Source organism: Mycetomoellerius zeteki, unplaced genomic scaffold (assembly GCF_001594055.1).
Source record: "Mycetomoellerius zeteki isolate Tzet28-1 unplaced genomic scaffold, Tzet1.0 scaffold106, whole genome shotgun sequence".
NCBI classification, from domain to species: domain Eukaryota; kingdom Metazoa; phylum Arthropoda; class Insecta; order Hymenoptera; family Formicidae; genus Mycetomoellerius; species Mycetomoellerius zeteki.
The window spans coordinates 3,138,957-3,154,838 of NW_017255975.1; the positions used below are offsets into that span (position 1 = coordinate 3,138,957).

The 15,882-nt window shown below is 42.4% G+C and overlaps 1 protein-coding gene across 1 annotated transcript; it reads right to left on the reverse strand.

The window, feature by feature from the left end:
• Positions 1–4,100: 4,100 nt before the first annotated feature.
• On the reverse strand, positions 4,101–15,229 carry LOC108724164 (defective proboscis extension response 21). Its single transcript, XM_018450369.1, has 5 exons — positions 15,067–15,229; positions 9,773–9,924; positions 6,374–6,581; positions 5,036–5,332; positions 4,101–4,715 (listed from the first exon to the last, which is right to left on the reverse strand). The coding sequence occupies exons 1-5, from the start codon at positions 15,134–15,136 to the stop codon at positions 4,531–4,533; spliced, it is 912 nt and encodes a 303-aa protein (XP_018305871.1). The 5' UTR covers positions 15,137–15,229; the 3' UTR covers positions 4,101–4,530.
• Between the last annotated feature and the right edge of the window lie 653 nt (positions 15,230–15,882).

The window sequence follows — 15,882 nt, forward strand, 5'->3', positions numbered from 1 at the left end:
ATTATATTAATCAGACAGTTTCTTGAAAACTCCCGCACCGCGATTAGTAATCATATCGTTCTCGCGCTCTACTTCATGGATTTGCTTTATGAAACGTGAAACAGTGGCACGCAAGAAGTTGATTTATTCGAGCATGCGAAATATGCGAGGAAGAAATGAGTACGATCGCACTTACGACGGTCCGGGAGTTTTTTTAACGCAGCGATTGAAGAATTTGCGAGAGGGTGTTTTCGGCAAGTTTCATTCGCTCCCTCGATGTGTATTTCGCAAAAAAAAAAATCTAAGAATAAATAGAGTAAGTCCGCGATCGGCAACGTCGAACGGAAACGGAAAATGAAGTGACGCGACATTTAAGGACTACAAGATAGATTTTGGTACAAAAATTTTAATGTTGTTCTACGACGTTATAATTAGATCATAAGACGACGTTTCTCTTGACTGGGTTTTTCGCCGTCCCACCGTCTCTCCTGCTATCTTCTCTTTAAATTACTTCCCCTTTCTCGCGTTGAAGCAAAAGGGCGACGGGGACGAACGCGGTGTTCCTTCTTCCACCCCGCGAGGGGGAGGCCCGCGTTGAAGAAGAGAGAAAAGGGTAATAAAGTTTAACCGCGGCCTCACAGAGGACTGTTTTCAGTCCTTTTCTTCGTTGCTTTAGAAGCGGCCCCGCGAGGCGCGGGAAGAAGGAAAGGCGAAGACGATATAAAGAAGGTAACCACGTCCCCGATCGACCCTTTTTTTTTTAATCTTAAAATGTGTCATTCGACCAACGTCTCAGTACACGTCAGTCCAACGAACTTTTTCTCTGTATATCATGTGTATGTGTTGTTCGTACGTGTATATTGTGTGTGTGTCTGTATGTACGTATTTGTGTGTGGCTTATATTTTCTCTCTCTCTCTCTCTCTCTCGCTCTCTCTCATTCCCTTTCGCGCCGTACTCAGCGTCTCTCTTCCGTCGCTTACTCGCGCAAAAACAGGCTCACACGGTTTTAAAGCACCAACCGTACCGCTCGCACTCGCGGTCGCGCAACACGCACGCACACAGCCGCTCGCGCATTCGCTTCGCCTGGCTATTACGTCCGACGATATATCTGCATTTATATCCGTTAATTCGCTTACTGCTAGGCGTTAATTAGTGTTACATCTAGTCGCGTGTGTGGCCGGCCCGTGCTATCCACGAGCGCGCTCATCACGGGGGAAACGTGCGCGCTCCGCTTCTCGTCCCAAAAACTCGGACACACCGTACGGCGCGTCACGGAAAAGCGTGCACGCCTGGCGTGTTGTCCGCCTCCGGTCCTCCTCGTGGTCTTCACGCCGATCTCCACGATAAGCCCGACCGGCGATCCGCGCCGGAAGTGCGCGGCTAAATGCGACGGGCGCGTTAAGAATCTCTCTCCTTCGAATATCATCCGGACGACGCCGTGTGAGGCGAGTTATTCCTGCGATAAAATGTTCATCGAAACGGAAATTTCGTCAGACGATTTCGATTTCTGGGAACATCGTATACGTGTGCGCGGCGTCTCTTTCTTGTCGGTAATGGGCTTTCTACAATAAGCCTTCTACAATAAGCCATATTATCTTTAAATCCAAAGCCGTAAGAAATTGACCAATCACAGTCGATTATTTTTCTCCCAATCGACTGTGATTGGTCAATTTCCTACGGCTTAAGACTCCTAGGTAATGGCTTATTGTAGAAAGCTCATAAGAAATTCCTCTTGCCTCCCGATACCGTGCATGATTTCCCGAGCCGGTTAGCACGGGCGGCCAGACTCATTTCCAATGCGCGTTTTTACGATCCGAAAAATTACACAGTAACGTTATTTAGTTTATTTTTTTCTTGTTTCTTTAGCGTAACACGTACGGCATATCATTAATTAACGTTACGTTATTTATACGCTATGTTACGTTATTTACAATCACATGAATCGTAGATATTCTAACGAATCGTTCGTCTCCTGCCGCTGTCCTCGTGTTTCTACGGTATATTTTCTTCTCTCCCTTTTTTTTCCTCTCTGTCTCTCTTTTCTCTCTCCCTTCCTCCTTCCTTTGCCTCTTCCTTATCAGATATCTCTCAAACATTTCCTCAAGAATTTTCTCAACGAGAACGTACGCTCTAGTCACTTTATATGCGCCCCTCGTTCGTGCGAGCTGAAACTTGTTCAATATTCAACACCCATGTGCAACGTATTTGCGCGCGTACACATATACATATATATATTTCTGTTCGTTTGTATATATATATATTTATATATAATATTATAAAAAACATTATTCCTTCCCCTCCCCTCCCCTCTAGTATTTGCGAGAAGAAAGCAAATTCACAGGAGGCGCACGAGGCGCCCACCGGAAAGCCGTTACGCTCATCCGCTAAATTATACAACCGATCATGCTCAAAGGCGACACGCCGCGGGCCAAAAGACCGCAGTGGAAATATACATGCGTTATCAAAAAGTAACTATCGAAAGTACTCGCCTATTGCTATGATGAGACGTTTGACGACTCATAAAAGATAAAGAAATTCATCGATGGCGGATATGAATGGGATTTAGAATACGAGTGAAATTTGTCGTGTCATTACTACGTAATAACGTTTATGTAAATTTCATACAAAACAAATATCTCCTTTCCTTTAACGCCGTCCAACGTGAATAAACGTGTAATATAGAAAAGGTTGTGATATTTTTGGGAGGACTTCCCAGGATTAAAAAGAGACTTTATCGGCAGTATTTAATTTTTGAGCGTATCGGCAGTATTTAATTTTTCTACGTTCCTAAAGGGAAATCTTCGATTTTCTATAAAAAAACGTGATATTTCCGAAGTCGCGAGACGACGCGTAAAGGAGCAGTCAGTGGAAAATGCGGCAGTTTGTACGGCCCGCGTCGCGGTGAGTTTAGCCTGTGCATGTGCGGATGTATGATATATTTTGATCGACGTGTGTATACTCAATGCGCTTTAATTACCAAAATTTTCATCGCGGATCGTCTCGAGACACCTATCGCCTTTGACAACGGTCAAGTATTTATAAAGGGAATGATAATTTCCAACATGATATCCCGTTTTATCTCACTCGCGCGATCGATAAGCCCGGATAAAAATTCTCCGTATAAATTTAATGATTTATTCCAACTACTCGTTTTAAATTTGGCTGGAAATATTCGAAATATCGTGGCTATGAAGTTTGATATGGGCGAAACTTTGTCGTATTTGATATGAATTCTCTACCTCGAGTACTATCGCCATGTTATTAATAGCGATAACATTTTTATTTCTTAATAGGGTCACTTTGTCATCTCTGTTCCTATCTCCATCTTGTCAAGCTTGCCTTTTCATACGATTTTGGAATAGTCTCTCCGACAGGTAAATTTAAAAGAAGATTCTAATCGTTTTTCGCGGCGCGCGTATCGACAAATCGTCTAAGAGACGATGGCCGAGATCGCTCGGTCTCAGGACGATCCCAGATCACGTGGTAGACGTCAAGTATAGACACGCTTTGTTGTAATCGGTCGCTATCGAATATAATTAATTACATCGCATTTCGAAAATTCATCGAACAAGTTTCAATTCTATTCGAGCGGCGCGGACGAAGTTTTTCTGCTTTTTCTCAGTCTCGTGACGGTTCTTCCTCTACGTCGGCGCTCATCGACATTTCTTTTTTCGTTTTCTTTCTTGCTCTTTCCTCTTTCCTCTACCATCGTTTCTCTTCCTTCTATAAATTTCTCGTCACGTTATCGCTTTCTTGTTCCTGTAATGGGTGCTACGAAACCACCCAACGCCCTCGCGATAGGATCTCGCGATCGTGATCGTTTTTCGGGCGTCCATTTTTTGAGATTTCGTAACTTTCTACCTTGTCGGGCTAAACAAACGGGAAATACGTGAAACAATTCTATAAATGTAAAATGGTAAAATACGTCTTTAGAAAACAAAGTAAACTCAATAATATCTTGTTGTAATAGTTTGTCAATAATAACAAGAAAATAATAATGTTATTTTATTTGGATAAAATTTCTAATAGACACATAACTCTAATAGACATAAATAAATAGATTTAATAAATTTTAATAAATAAAATTATCAGCTCGCCTCGGGTTTTCAATTGAAAGACGTTCACGAACTACCCGTTGTTCAAGCTCGACCTAATTTATATTTCCGACAACGTCAAAAATTTCGTAGCTTCTCCAGCACGTATAGCTTCTCGCAGCAATTTAACAAGAATTTATATAATAAACTAATTCCTAATTTCTAACGGCCGGATCACTGTCTCGATAATCGAGATGAACCTCTAACTCTTACTTCACGCGTACGGAGAAAAAACATACTACCTCCGGGATCATTATTCTTTCCTCCGATCTTTCTCTTTCTCTTTATCTCGTATATTACCCTCTATCTTCCTAATCTTTTCATCCTCGCCCTTTTTGTCCTTGATCTCCGAAAATCGGTCCGCAACATCGAGGATCTCTTCTCTCGAGGTAGTCGGGGTCTCGTAGCAGGAGATAATCGATTATACGCGTATACCATCCTTGCGGTCTTGCCTGATTATCGTTCCGTCGCAAAGTAAGATGGATTTTTCGAGTAGAGAACCATAAGGATCAGAAGAACGAGGACGAATAGACGACTGCCGTGACTCGAGTACAGTGTCACCACACCTGCCAGCCACCATAGAGTGGGACAGCCACCTGGTGCTGAACTGATGCCTCTCTGTATAGCCGCGGGGTGTTCCCCTAGAAAATCATCGAACATATGTATATTTGTATCTAATAAAATAACGATAAACGAGATTAGACACGTTGCAACAAAGACTGTAATCTCGTATTCATGTCGCATTTATTATCGCTATATAATTATAATTATCAGGTACTTTTTTGGTAAAAGTTGATGTTATCATTACATGAGTTAATTATCAAGTGCTTTTTTTAAAAGTCTGTGTGAAAAAAGTAAACAGTGAATCGTAAACAGTGAATCACATGTAACACAAAAGTTTACGTTCAGGGAAAGATTTTTTACAAACTTTTGTCCCAAAGCGATAAAATGTTCCACTCACCGTTTAGCACATGCAGCTGCACACTCGCGCTATCCAAGTTACTCGGGCTGCAAGTATAGTTACCCGAGTCCTCCCGTCTCGCGTTGTGGATCACTAGGCTGCTCACCGTATCCTGCTCGATCCTCTTCGTCTGAATGTCGATCTTGCCCAGCTGATAATTTAGAACGCGATCACCCTCGTGGTACCAGAAGACGTAGAACGGACCCTCGAGGGACTGCTTTATTACGCATCGTATTGCGACTGTACTTCCGGTTTTCACGTACATGTCACGGTCCCCCAAGATCTCGATCTTTGGCACTGTAACGACGAATAATTGGCTTAATATACTCTCTAAAATTTTTAGAATGAATCTCACTCTGACCAGTGAAATCTCATTCTTAAAGATTGCAAATTGAATCACTCTTTTTCAAGATTGGCTCAACTTTTATTCTTTAGAGCGAGATCTCAATGAGTGGAATGTCTAAAATCGACGCATAATAAAACTTTAAGATATCTTTCAAAGTTCTTTATGAAATATCTCAAAGATGTTTCTTAAAGAACTTTTAAAGATATTTTAAAATTGTTTTATGCGATTTCTACACGGAGAGAATTTTTCTTAGAGTTTATTCTGAAAATATGATAGTCGTGGGACAACATTGTATTTCGAAGAATTGATGTAAATCTCTCTTGTTCATTGATAAAACTACAATAAAGTATAAAATAAGTTTGATTAATTTTACTGAAGTGCATGGTAAAAATTTTTTAAATATTGTATTGTACCACAACTACCATACACTGAAAAAAATGCATGTAATTTTACATGGAAATTACATGTTTATGAAAATTACCTAAATATGATTGGAAATTTACAATTTCCAGTAAATTTCCAATCATATTTATGTAATTTAAGTAATTTTCCAGTTATAAACATGTAATTTCCATGTAAAATTACATGCATTTTTTTCAGTGTATTTTTAGGCTAAATTTTAAAAGAAAATTCTCTCCGTTTATTCATAGACATTCTACTCTCTAAATCTTTTGGAGTGAAAATTGAGACAGTCTTAAAAAAAGAGTGAAAATTTTTCACTCTTAAACAAGAATGGCAGATTTTTATTCTTTTAGAGTAAGAGTCCACTCTTTTGAAGTGAGATTCACTCGAAAGGAATGGAATCTCATTCCTTTTTTTGGAGACTTCATTCCACTCTTGTTTAGGAGTGAAAATATTTTCACTCTTTTTTCAAGACTGGCTCAATTTTCAGTCTTTTGGAGTGAGATTTCATTCCAAAGGATTTAGAAAGTACTCATTAAGATTCCACTCTCAAAAATTTCGAGAGTAATCGCCTTCCGCGCGACGCTCACCGACGATGTTGAGCTTGATGATGTGACTCTTCTTCGGGTCGGTCGAGATTTGGCACTCGTACTCGCCTTCATCGCGCGCTTGGACGTATTTCACCTGCAGCGTCCACGTGTCCGCCTCCCCGAAAATCGCTTGGAACCTTTCGTCCGGAATGAACATGGTTCTATCCACCGAGAGGATATGCGAGTCTCTTCTTCTGATCCAGGAGACCTTTGGATTAACCAAAATGAATTGTTTTTGTTCGTCTTAAACGATTCATTAAATTCTCCTCACACGTGAGATCTTTTTATAGTCCCTTACAGATAGAGCTGTTGGTTTAAAATTTTATTAATTTGCATAGAGAGATTTATCGACCATTTCCTGTCTATTCTTATGACAACGTTTATAGCAATTTTCCTCTTAATGTATCTGAGAGATTTATTCTTTGCCATTTACCGTTCCTTTTAATCTCATTAGCTTGATGTCAGAATCACCGGGATTATCGCGAGCCATTATTCGCAACTGATTGGATTGAGAGTCTCGAGAGACGGATGAAATCGAGGCGCGTAAAAAAAGAAAGTTCTGTCAAGAATAAGAATCAGAAGAGAGATACAGCGATGAAAAAAAAAACAGCAGAAAGAAAAGTAAGAATGAGAACATTCGATTCGTTCCGATTCCGGACGATCAATCTTCCATTCTCCCGTCGCAGTTAATTTATCGTTCATCGACCGGACGGCTTGCGCGCGCCCGACGGAAATCTAGATGGTGCCGCGAACTACGTTACTGCGTCGAAAGAAGGCGAGGTACGAATACATTTAATTCACCAGTCGATAAGGATCGAGGCAGTGGCGACGGCGACCGCGGGCCTCTCAAGTACGCGCGGGTCGCGTGTTACCGGATACTTAGTCCTCGTCCACGTGCCAACGGCGACAGACGGATATTCCGTACAATCCAGGGTACGACGAGTACGCCTGTGTGTTTGGTAAAGTTCGTTAACGAAAGACACGGGGGCTACCTTCAAGACTCGCGCGTGCCGACGATAATTTTATTACGCGCCCAATGACGATAGACATTCCGCGAAATCACCCCTTCGCTCCGTTGCTTGAAATTTTTGCACTTAAAAGGAGATCAATGACCGGTATTCATAGTCGGTTCTTATATTTAATACCGCCTTAAGTACAGTCTTAATATGTTATGAACCAATTAGAGAACCGTATTAGCATCTTAAGACGTTATTTAAGACGGTCTTAAAATAAGAACGGATTATGAATACCGGTCAATATATGACGTTAAAGATATGATCAATATTCTGACGTTAAAGAGAGAGAAAGAAGATGTTGAGTGCAAAAAATACAAGCAACGCGAATAGACCTTAATGAAAGAAAGCGGAATAAACCGCGAATCATTAGCAGATTGGCGTTTTATTAACGGGATGAATTGATTCGATAAAAGGGAATGCCTGTCGTGGAGGACGATTTAACAGCTCGTGACACGTGGGCGGGTTATCTGTCGCCGACAGTTATCCGACATGAAGGAAATAGAACGCGATAACGGTTGAAATATATTAGTTACGACCTTTTATTATCTGTGGACCTTTGATAGAAATAATTGTTGTCCAAGGTCGGCGATTTTCAGAACATTAGTGAAACGAATGATTGATAACGGACATAACTCCGGACTTCGGTTTGATGTGTTGATCGTAATCCGGTAGTTCGTCGTTAATAATAAAATAAAGCCGAATGGACGCATGCGTGTAGATTAACTTGTTCGCGCGTGAATAACGGAATAATATACTGAGGAAGAAATCTAATAATAATTATTAAATGTATTTTGTTGTGTATATATTAAATGTATTATATTGGCGCAATATTTAATGAGTATTATTGAACTTAATAATAATATTTTGATAATAATTATTAAATATTTAGAAAATTAAAATTAATTTAGTTGGTCCAGTTAAATAATTTAGGTACTTAAAACCAAATTATTTAATAATATTAATCGAATGTGTGATAATTATGATCAAATTATACAAAGATTTATTAATTGACTTGATAATAGTTATCAGATTATTTGATGCAAATAAGCACCTAAAAATATTATATAATCCGTCAGGATATTCTAGGACTGCCACTTAAATGTAAAATTCTCATGTAAAATTTAGTTGAGCTTTCTATACAACCAAGTCTATATGACAAAAGCTCAGGCAAGTAGTTATATATATATAAACGCCAACACTGTAAGCTTGTTCTTTTTAACTGAATTTCATCTTTCCTCTTTTTCTTTTCACATTAGAGAGAGAAAAAGAAAAAAGATGAACTATGCAAAAATTCAGCTAAAAAGAACATATCTTACGTCATTTTCTCTGAGTGTAATAGCAAATTGTTACTAATTTCGAACGAAATAAATACGATAATTGTTATCAAATCATACAATAATTACCTAACAATGTGGTTATATTCATTAAATCAAATAACTAAAAAACAAATTATTTGATATTTATGATAAATTTAGTAATATCTACCATGTTATTCGATATTTATTAGTAAATAAGCAATTTAACTACACATATTTGCCAATTTGTTTGATCATATTTATCTATACGATTTGGTAATAATCATCCAGCTTTATTAACAATTTCTAAATTTCGGTTAAACTATTTAGTAATAGTTATTGAATTTCTTGGTTATATTAACCGAACATTTAATTAAAACTTCATTAAAACATTTAGTAACTATCACTATCATAATTGAGCTAAATTATGATAACAAATCTTTTTTTTTTCAGTGTATTCAAGAGAGATTGAAAGCGAGGAAATTATCTCCTCGACTCAGTTTTAACAATTTTTTCTTGTATTTTTTTTAATGTTGTCATTATGTCAGATGGAGTATCATTGTCGTAACTGTCACGTAGGAATTTGGCTATTATTATTATTTGACAAATATGATCGTTAATAAATCAAGTTGTCAATACATGTAACGCGTAAGGCAACTTCTATCAGAGATGCGGGAGACTATGACAAGGATAAATTAGATCAAATCGACAGCGCGATGACAGTCGTATTGATATACTCGTATATGAAATTACAACATCCTTAATACTTGAGGATTAATTATAATGGATATAATTATATAGGATATAAAAATTGCCGTGAGCGTCTCACGTAATTAAGATTAATTTTTCTTATATTCGCTCGTTCTCCGAGAAGAGAGCGCTCTCTTCATTCTTGGCGCTCACAGCCTTTTTTATGTCGAAACTTCGTTATTAGGTCTGTTTTCTTTCTGCGGCTGAACTAGTATACACTTTTGGAACTTAAAATGAGATATTAAAATGTTTGATATTTGGTGAAAGCGAGAAAGAGATTCTAGTGTCTAGCAGGAATAAAAAAAAACAGACCTATTATATGATATCAGATAACTTACTGATTTGTTACCAAGCTGCCGCACTTTGCACGGTAGGTAAGCATGAGTGCCCAACTGCGCCGTGATATTCGTTGGAGTGTTTGAGTCGAAGTAAGGCCCCGTGTAAATCCCGTCGAATCTCTTCACCAGCGAATGAGATCTCGTACTTACCCCTGAAAGAACGTGTTCAGAAAAATGTCTCGCGTGTGTCACGGTGGTGCCGTTACATGCGATCACGGAGACGGAGGGAAAAAACGGCGCAATGCGGAGAATACGGAAATGTATATTCTTTGCTAAAATACAATACGTCGCGAACGCGTGAAATACCCGAATTATCGCGATGACGCGTCTTTAAAACGTCCGTATAACTCCTAGCGTCGCCGCATCGTCGGCACGTTATGCGGCGAATTAACATGGAGGTAGCGATGTTAGCCGTCGCAATGGAATAATAAGGCGAATCAGACCTCGGAGAAGGGACTATTTCGCATTCGTGTGCCGTATTCGCTCGCTCGCGGCGCTATTCGGAATAAATCCTATCGTGGAGTAGAACCTCACCGAGGTGCCGTGCCCGGGGGAAATGGATACTAATCCCAGGGATTTCGATCTGGGAAATCTAAAGACGGATCAGCATTCAAGGGGAAAGAGGGAAAGAACCGATCTTAAGGTTCTATCGGTAGAGCATAAAATCCTACCGACGCTCATCCGAATTTGCACGGCAGTTGCGGTGACCATAATTTGAGGAATGCTCGCTCCACCATCAGTTAAGTGCGAAGAGTGGAAACCTCAATTAGGACAAAGGAATATTTTATGTATAGAGGAGTCAGACTGAAACGTTTAAGACGCTAATTAATAAATTGCTCCAAGTTGTTTTTATCGCTCGGAGTACATTTTATGGCCGTTACTTTATCTTACTTTTACCTTTCACTTTGATCTGTTGACTAAATGCGACTAATTATTTTACTAATTAGCAGAATCGTGTTTATAGCTGATGCTGTTAATTCCGCGAAGGCGCTCGAGCAAGAAACGAGCATATATCGTTGTGCTATCAAGATTCGCCGAAACTTTGACAAACGACAAAGCTGGTGATAATTACGCTTAATTAAGATCAGCAGCATGATAAAGGCGCGACGAGATAAGGAGTAAATATGAAATCGCCTGTACAGGCAAACCTCACTCCACACAGTACGGTTTTATCGCACATCGATTGTTCTACTTATGCGCATGAAAATCACTGCCGTTGCAACGGCGCTAATTATTATTTCAGTCAAACTAAATGCGGAGTAATGAATCAAAAATTAATCTTAATGACTGATCGACGAGCTAAAGTAAACAATGGTGGCAAGGATTTTTATCGATCTATTTTTTATTCGATTTTAAGAGGGAATAAAACCTTCCGTTTTCTTTTCGAATAAAAATTCAAACAAAAGATGGCAAAATCAAGTTCTGAAGTTAAATCTTCTTCAGATTTCTATTTGTTTTTATCGCAACGATCCGTATAATGTTCGAAAGCGATCGGTGATTTTGATCATCATTCGCGGTTAAAAACCGCCGCGATAAAAACGTCTTCCTCCATCCCAGATTCGAAATTACATTGTCCTAGAAACGTCGTAACTGCATCCCCGTGATTCCATAGCCGACAAATCCATCCGGTCGACACGTTTCCGTGCAAACCGAGAGAGAGGTAGATTGCCAATCAGTGCGCGGCTACGAGTGGTGTATTGTCAAATGTGCCGGAGATACGAATTCATGTCTGGGGGCTGCCTACCAACCTCCTGTACACAGTCCTCTTGATCTTGAGGGACGTAAAATCTGCGCAGCTGCGCGCACGCGCCCCTGTCGGTCGTCGCGAGATTGTACCCTCGCCACCGAGTTGGGATCATTTGCTTACCACGAAAGGGGGCACAAATAGGCGCTCGCTAGATGCTGTCTATGCCGCCCCGAACCTATTTTTCATGTCGTGCGGCGAGTTGCGCAAAGGTCGCGCGATCTCGTTCCTCAGGGGTGCGTAATACAGTCACATTTATCTCGAGATTAAATCAGGCAAAGGAGCACTTGAGTAAAGGAAGGAGAGTTGACGCGTTTTATCGCGGCGAGACGTACGTCGACGTGAAGCAGTAATTTCGCAATGTAACGCACCAGGGCAAGCTCATTGATGAATAACTGAAAGAGCTTAGGTTTATCGCGATAGGCGCTGGACATAAATACGAGGGACGACTGGCGTCTGCATTATTCATGTCGACGTTTTGTAAGTCGGTTTGCGCCGCTCCCACAATTCCCGAGGGATGCGTGGAAATCACGTTCGTCTCGGAGATTCCGGTAAAAGCCGGACGACGACACGATATTCTCGGTTGTGTATTATTTAAGAGGGCGTTGAAGAGAAAATAGACCGTTTGCCATTCCGAAGGTATAAAAAGATACGAAGGGGAGAGCGAAGTAGAATCGTTTCGATCATCGTTTCTATCGAGGCATGACTTTGCGGCGTTCTGAATAAAAAGAATGTTATAACGTTTTTTTACCGGATTTGAACAGACCGAAATGGGTTGGATTAATAACGTTATATGCTCAATAACAGTCATTAATCCAACCTATTTTGGGTCAAACCCGCTACGGTCGGAAACGTTAGAGTAAAATGATAGAAGTGGCATCTTCCAAGAGTGTCTGCCAAGGTATGAAAACTATTATAAAAATCTGAGGAAGTATTGTGCTTTATAAATCTATTCCGCTTCACGCAGCAATAAGTCGCGATAAGGTGTCTCCCTGCCGCGTAATCGAGCGTGATGGGACGTGATCGCGGGTGGCGGAGGGAGCACGGAAGAAGTAAATTTCTCGGAAACAGAAGGCGGATCTAAAATCGTATATTTCCCGAGAGACAATGCCATCCGATGTATGGAGGAGACTCGAGCCGCGTCCGGCAGGGCTGCTGTTTCCTTTCCCACTTTGTCAGAACAACACGTACGCATGCCCGTGCAGTTTTACGACGTCATCGTGTGCTAAACTACCACATAAATCTCAGTTTTTTAGCTTCTGGAGGATTATTTCTTACCGACGTGATATGATTTTATAATAATTCCCACACGACACACACGGACTTACGAAATAGACTCACGGATCTCTGCGAGGTCCCTCTGATTCTTCTTCCCTACGATGAGATCCAATTGAAGACATGAAACGCATGTACGATATTCTTTTTCGTTCTACGCTTAATTTAGTTTTATATAATACCGATATAAAATCTATTACTGAGAATTAACTAGAAAGTGTGTTAGTTCATTTGATTAGTTTCTGACGGATGCAATTTCCTGAACGCTTTCAGCGAAGCCTGCGAACTCGTTGAAGTTGCATCACGGTCCTCAAATTTATTTTATGTGTCGAGAAATCTTCATAAGTGCTAGGAGCGCGGTTTCGTGTGAGGAGCATCTCTCAAGGCAGTAGTTACGCCCCGAGTTGCACCAGCCGCGATGATAGGCACGTCGAACTTCTCCGTTTCTGGGGGAACGAGCGGTTAATCACCGTGGCGAAGTATAATCAGCGGTTGTGTAGCGCACTCCTCCACTATACGCGTTTGTGTGCAAGTAGGTACTATACGGATCGAAAGTGCATAATGTATCGGCGAGAGTGATGTCGGGATAAACCCGCCATTACCAGGTCTGAAACTATACGAACTCCTCATAGTATCTCTCGTAGTCGAGAGCAGTTAGCATACTTTCCAAGTGGTTTACTGCCAGCGGGGAAAGCGAACCAAACTACACCGATCCTGAGGCAAAGAGCTCGAAGAGTAATTATTCGACGAACGACCGTGCAAACCAATTGCATCGACCGACAGTCGTAGTTGACGTTTTTTTCCGCGCCTACGAACACAGACGAGTTCGACGGCGATAATCCGATTTGATCGGCGCTTCGGATTTTCCGCTCGTGCTCCATTGCTCCCAGAAATTGATCACGCCTCCACCGAAGAGGCAGGCTTGCGGAGCGAGATCATTCTTTAAGCGACCCGAAACGCGTCAGATACTTCTTTGCGAATGATTGCGTCATCGCGGTTAAACGCTGATACGCTTAGCGGAATCGTATATTCGCGTCGTCTGTTCAATCGGGAAATCGCTTTCAAAAGGTAATCCTACAGTTGGCCTCTCGTTTCTTCCCGTCGGAGAAAGAGATCTCCGCTCTTCACTCGAAAGAAGAGCTTATCTTTTATGATTCATAATAGACTGAATTCTACAATCAAAGGCGAGTTACATTCAAGAGGAACAGTTCTACTGGAAATTGATGTTTCTTACAAGCTACTCGAGAGAGCTTTCCGCTTCCAAAAGATTGGATCAAACTCATGTTTAAAGAAGAGATGCAAAAATCACCCAGTTTCCTCCTACTGAGATGTCTCGACAGTAGCTAGGTTATCTCTCGCGGATAACATGTAATTTGCAGAATACATGAGTGCACTCTCCAGAACGACGCCGTGACGCTTCTGTTTCAGCAGGTTTTAAAGCACGACCGCATCGCGGTGATGCAGCCGCGCGAGATGAAATCGATAGACACGTCCCTGAACGACGGAGGAAAGGGGGGACGCGTTCGTCTCTCTCCTCGTCTTCGTCCCGTGATGACGGAATCATCGAGACGACACGCTGCTGATCCCGCAGAGACGCAAGGTGGAAGAGAGGTGGACAAAGAGGAGGATGTCGAGAGTGTGAAGGGGAGAAAGAAAAGCAGAAAAGGGGACAGAGAGAGGGGGAGGGGGGGAGAGAGAGAGAGCAAGTGTGGAGGGAGGCACAATGCTGCGGCGCGACAAACAAGGGTGGCGCTAGATACGGTCCTGGACCGGGACCGGAGGTTGCGTCCTCCCCCCTTAGTCGTCTCCGTCCTTTGTAGTCCTTATCTATTCTCGCGTATTCTCGATCCTCCCCCTTCTGTATGATCTCTACACTCGGTATCTGCCGGTATTCGCGACAGCGGGAGAAACGCGCACGAGCGCGGTACGTACGTTCGTAAGTGCATGCGGGGCGCGAGGGAGAGGATATGCAACGTACTGCTACACCCCAAAATCTGATCGATCCATCCGCGGCACGAGTTCCATGAGAGCCCCGCCTCCTCGTAAATTGTACGATGATGTTCGATAATTCGATCACCACCCATCTATCTACGTGTACCGCATGAATCGAGTAATCGCTATTTACAGCATCCCCCCTGACAGCATCTTCCTCTCGGAGCCTCGACCTGATATCTCGATGCCGCCATCTGTTTCATGGATCCGCGTCACAGTGGAAATGTATGTTTTTTTTTAGCTGTATGACAAGCCGTGTGATCTCCCCGTGAATGAGGCTTACCGGTAATGCCTAGTAGGATCCAGCACACGAGGCACAGGACGTAATAGTTGACGTAGGAGGACCTCCTCATGGTGATCACGACGACAACAACAACGGCGACGACGACGACGACGGCGTAACTGTCCCCGATAACGGGTCCACTGACATCTCATGGAACACCGCGATGCACCTCTTTCTCTCGGCGCTCCTCCACTTAATAATCCTCCGTCGTCGTCCCGTTCATCCTCCAACAGCAGCCGGTGCTACCAGGACCCGCGCATACTCCCGCCTTACCCGTCGTTGCAACCCTCTCGTTGCAACCCCCCCGTTGCGCTCTTGTTGTGCATCCACCGATTTTCCTTTACTCTCTTTTCGACTTCCCTTCTCTTTCTTCTTTTAAAACACTCTGATATCACATTATCTCGTCGGATACTCGCGATTGCAAGCGACGGAACGAAGCCGAGGTACGAGGTCTAATTTGTGGGCGGTCTCGCGCGCGGGGTTCACCGTACACCTCCTTGTATCAGATCCTGGTTGCAAAAGATACCGATTAAATTTTTCTTTATTACTCCCGAAGAAGACGTAAAGTGTCGCGCGCACCAAGGTCACGAAGCGGTCTGCCTGCGTGCAATCGGGCCACCTCCCTCCCCACCTCCCTTTCTTTTACCCCGCGGCTGTACCCCTCGTCGTACGGACGTACGGTATACTCGGTGTGGATCGGTCGGTCGTACTGTGAAACGCGACCGGGTTTCCCGTACTCGGCTCGTCCGCGGTTCGTCGTCCCGGGCGAAGCTCTGAAACCGCCGGGCCTCCGGTGGCACTGCCCGCGCCCGCCCG

What these genes read in the sequence shown, in the direction of transcription:
- LOC108724164 (XM_018450369.1), bottom strand. Translation starts at nt 15,136, where the DNA reads ATGAGGAGGTCCTCCTACGTCAACTATTACGTCCTGTGCCTCGTGTGC. An exon ending in GGCAGCTTGGTAACAAATCA is followed by an intron (nt 6,582 to 9,772) that starts GTAAGTTATCTG and finishes GTTAATCCAAAG; the next exon opens with GTCTCCTGGATCAGAAGAAG. An exon ending in CATCAAGCTCAACATCGTCG is followed by an intron (nt 5,333 to 6,373) that starts GTGAGCGTCGCG and finishes TCGTCGTTACAG; the next exon opens with TGCCAAAGATCGAGATCTTG.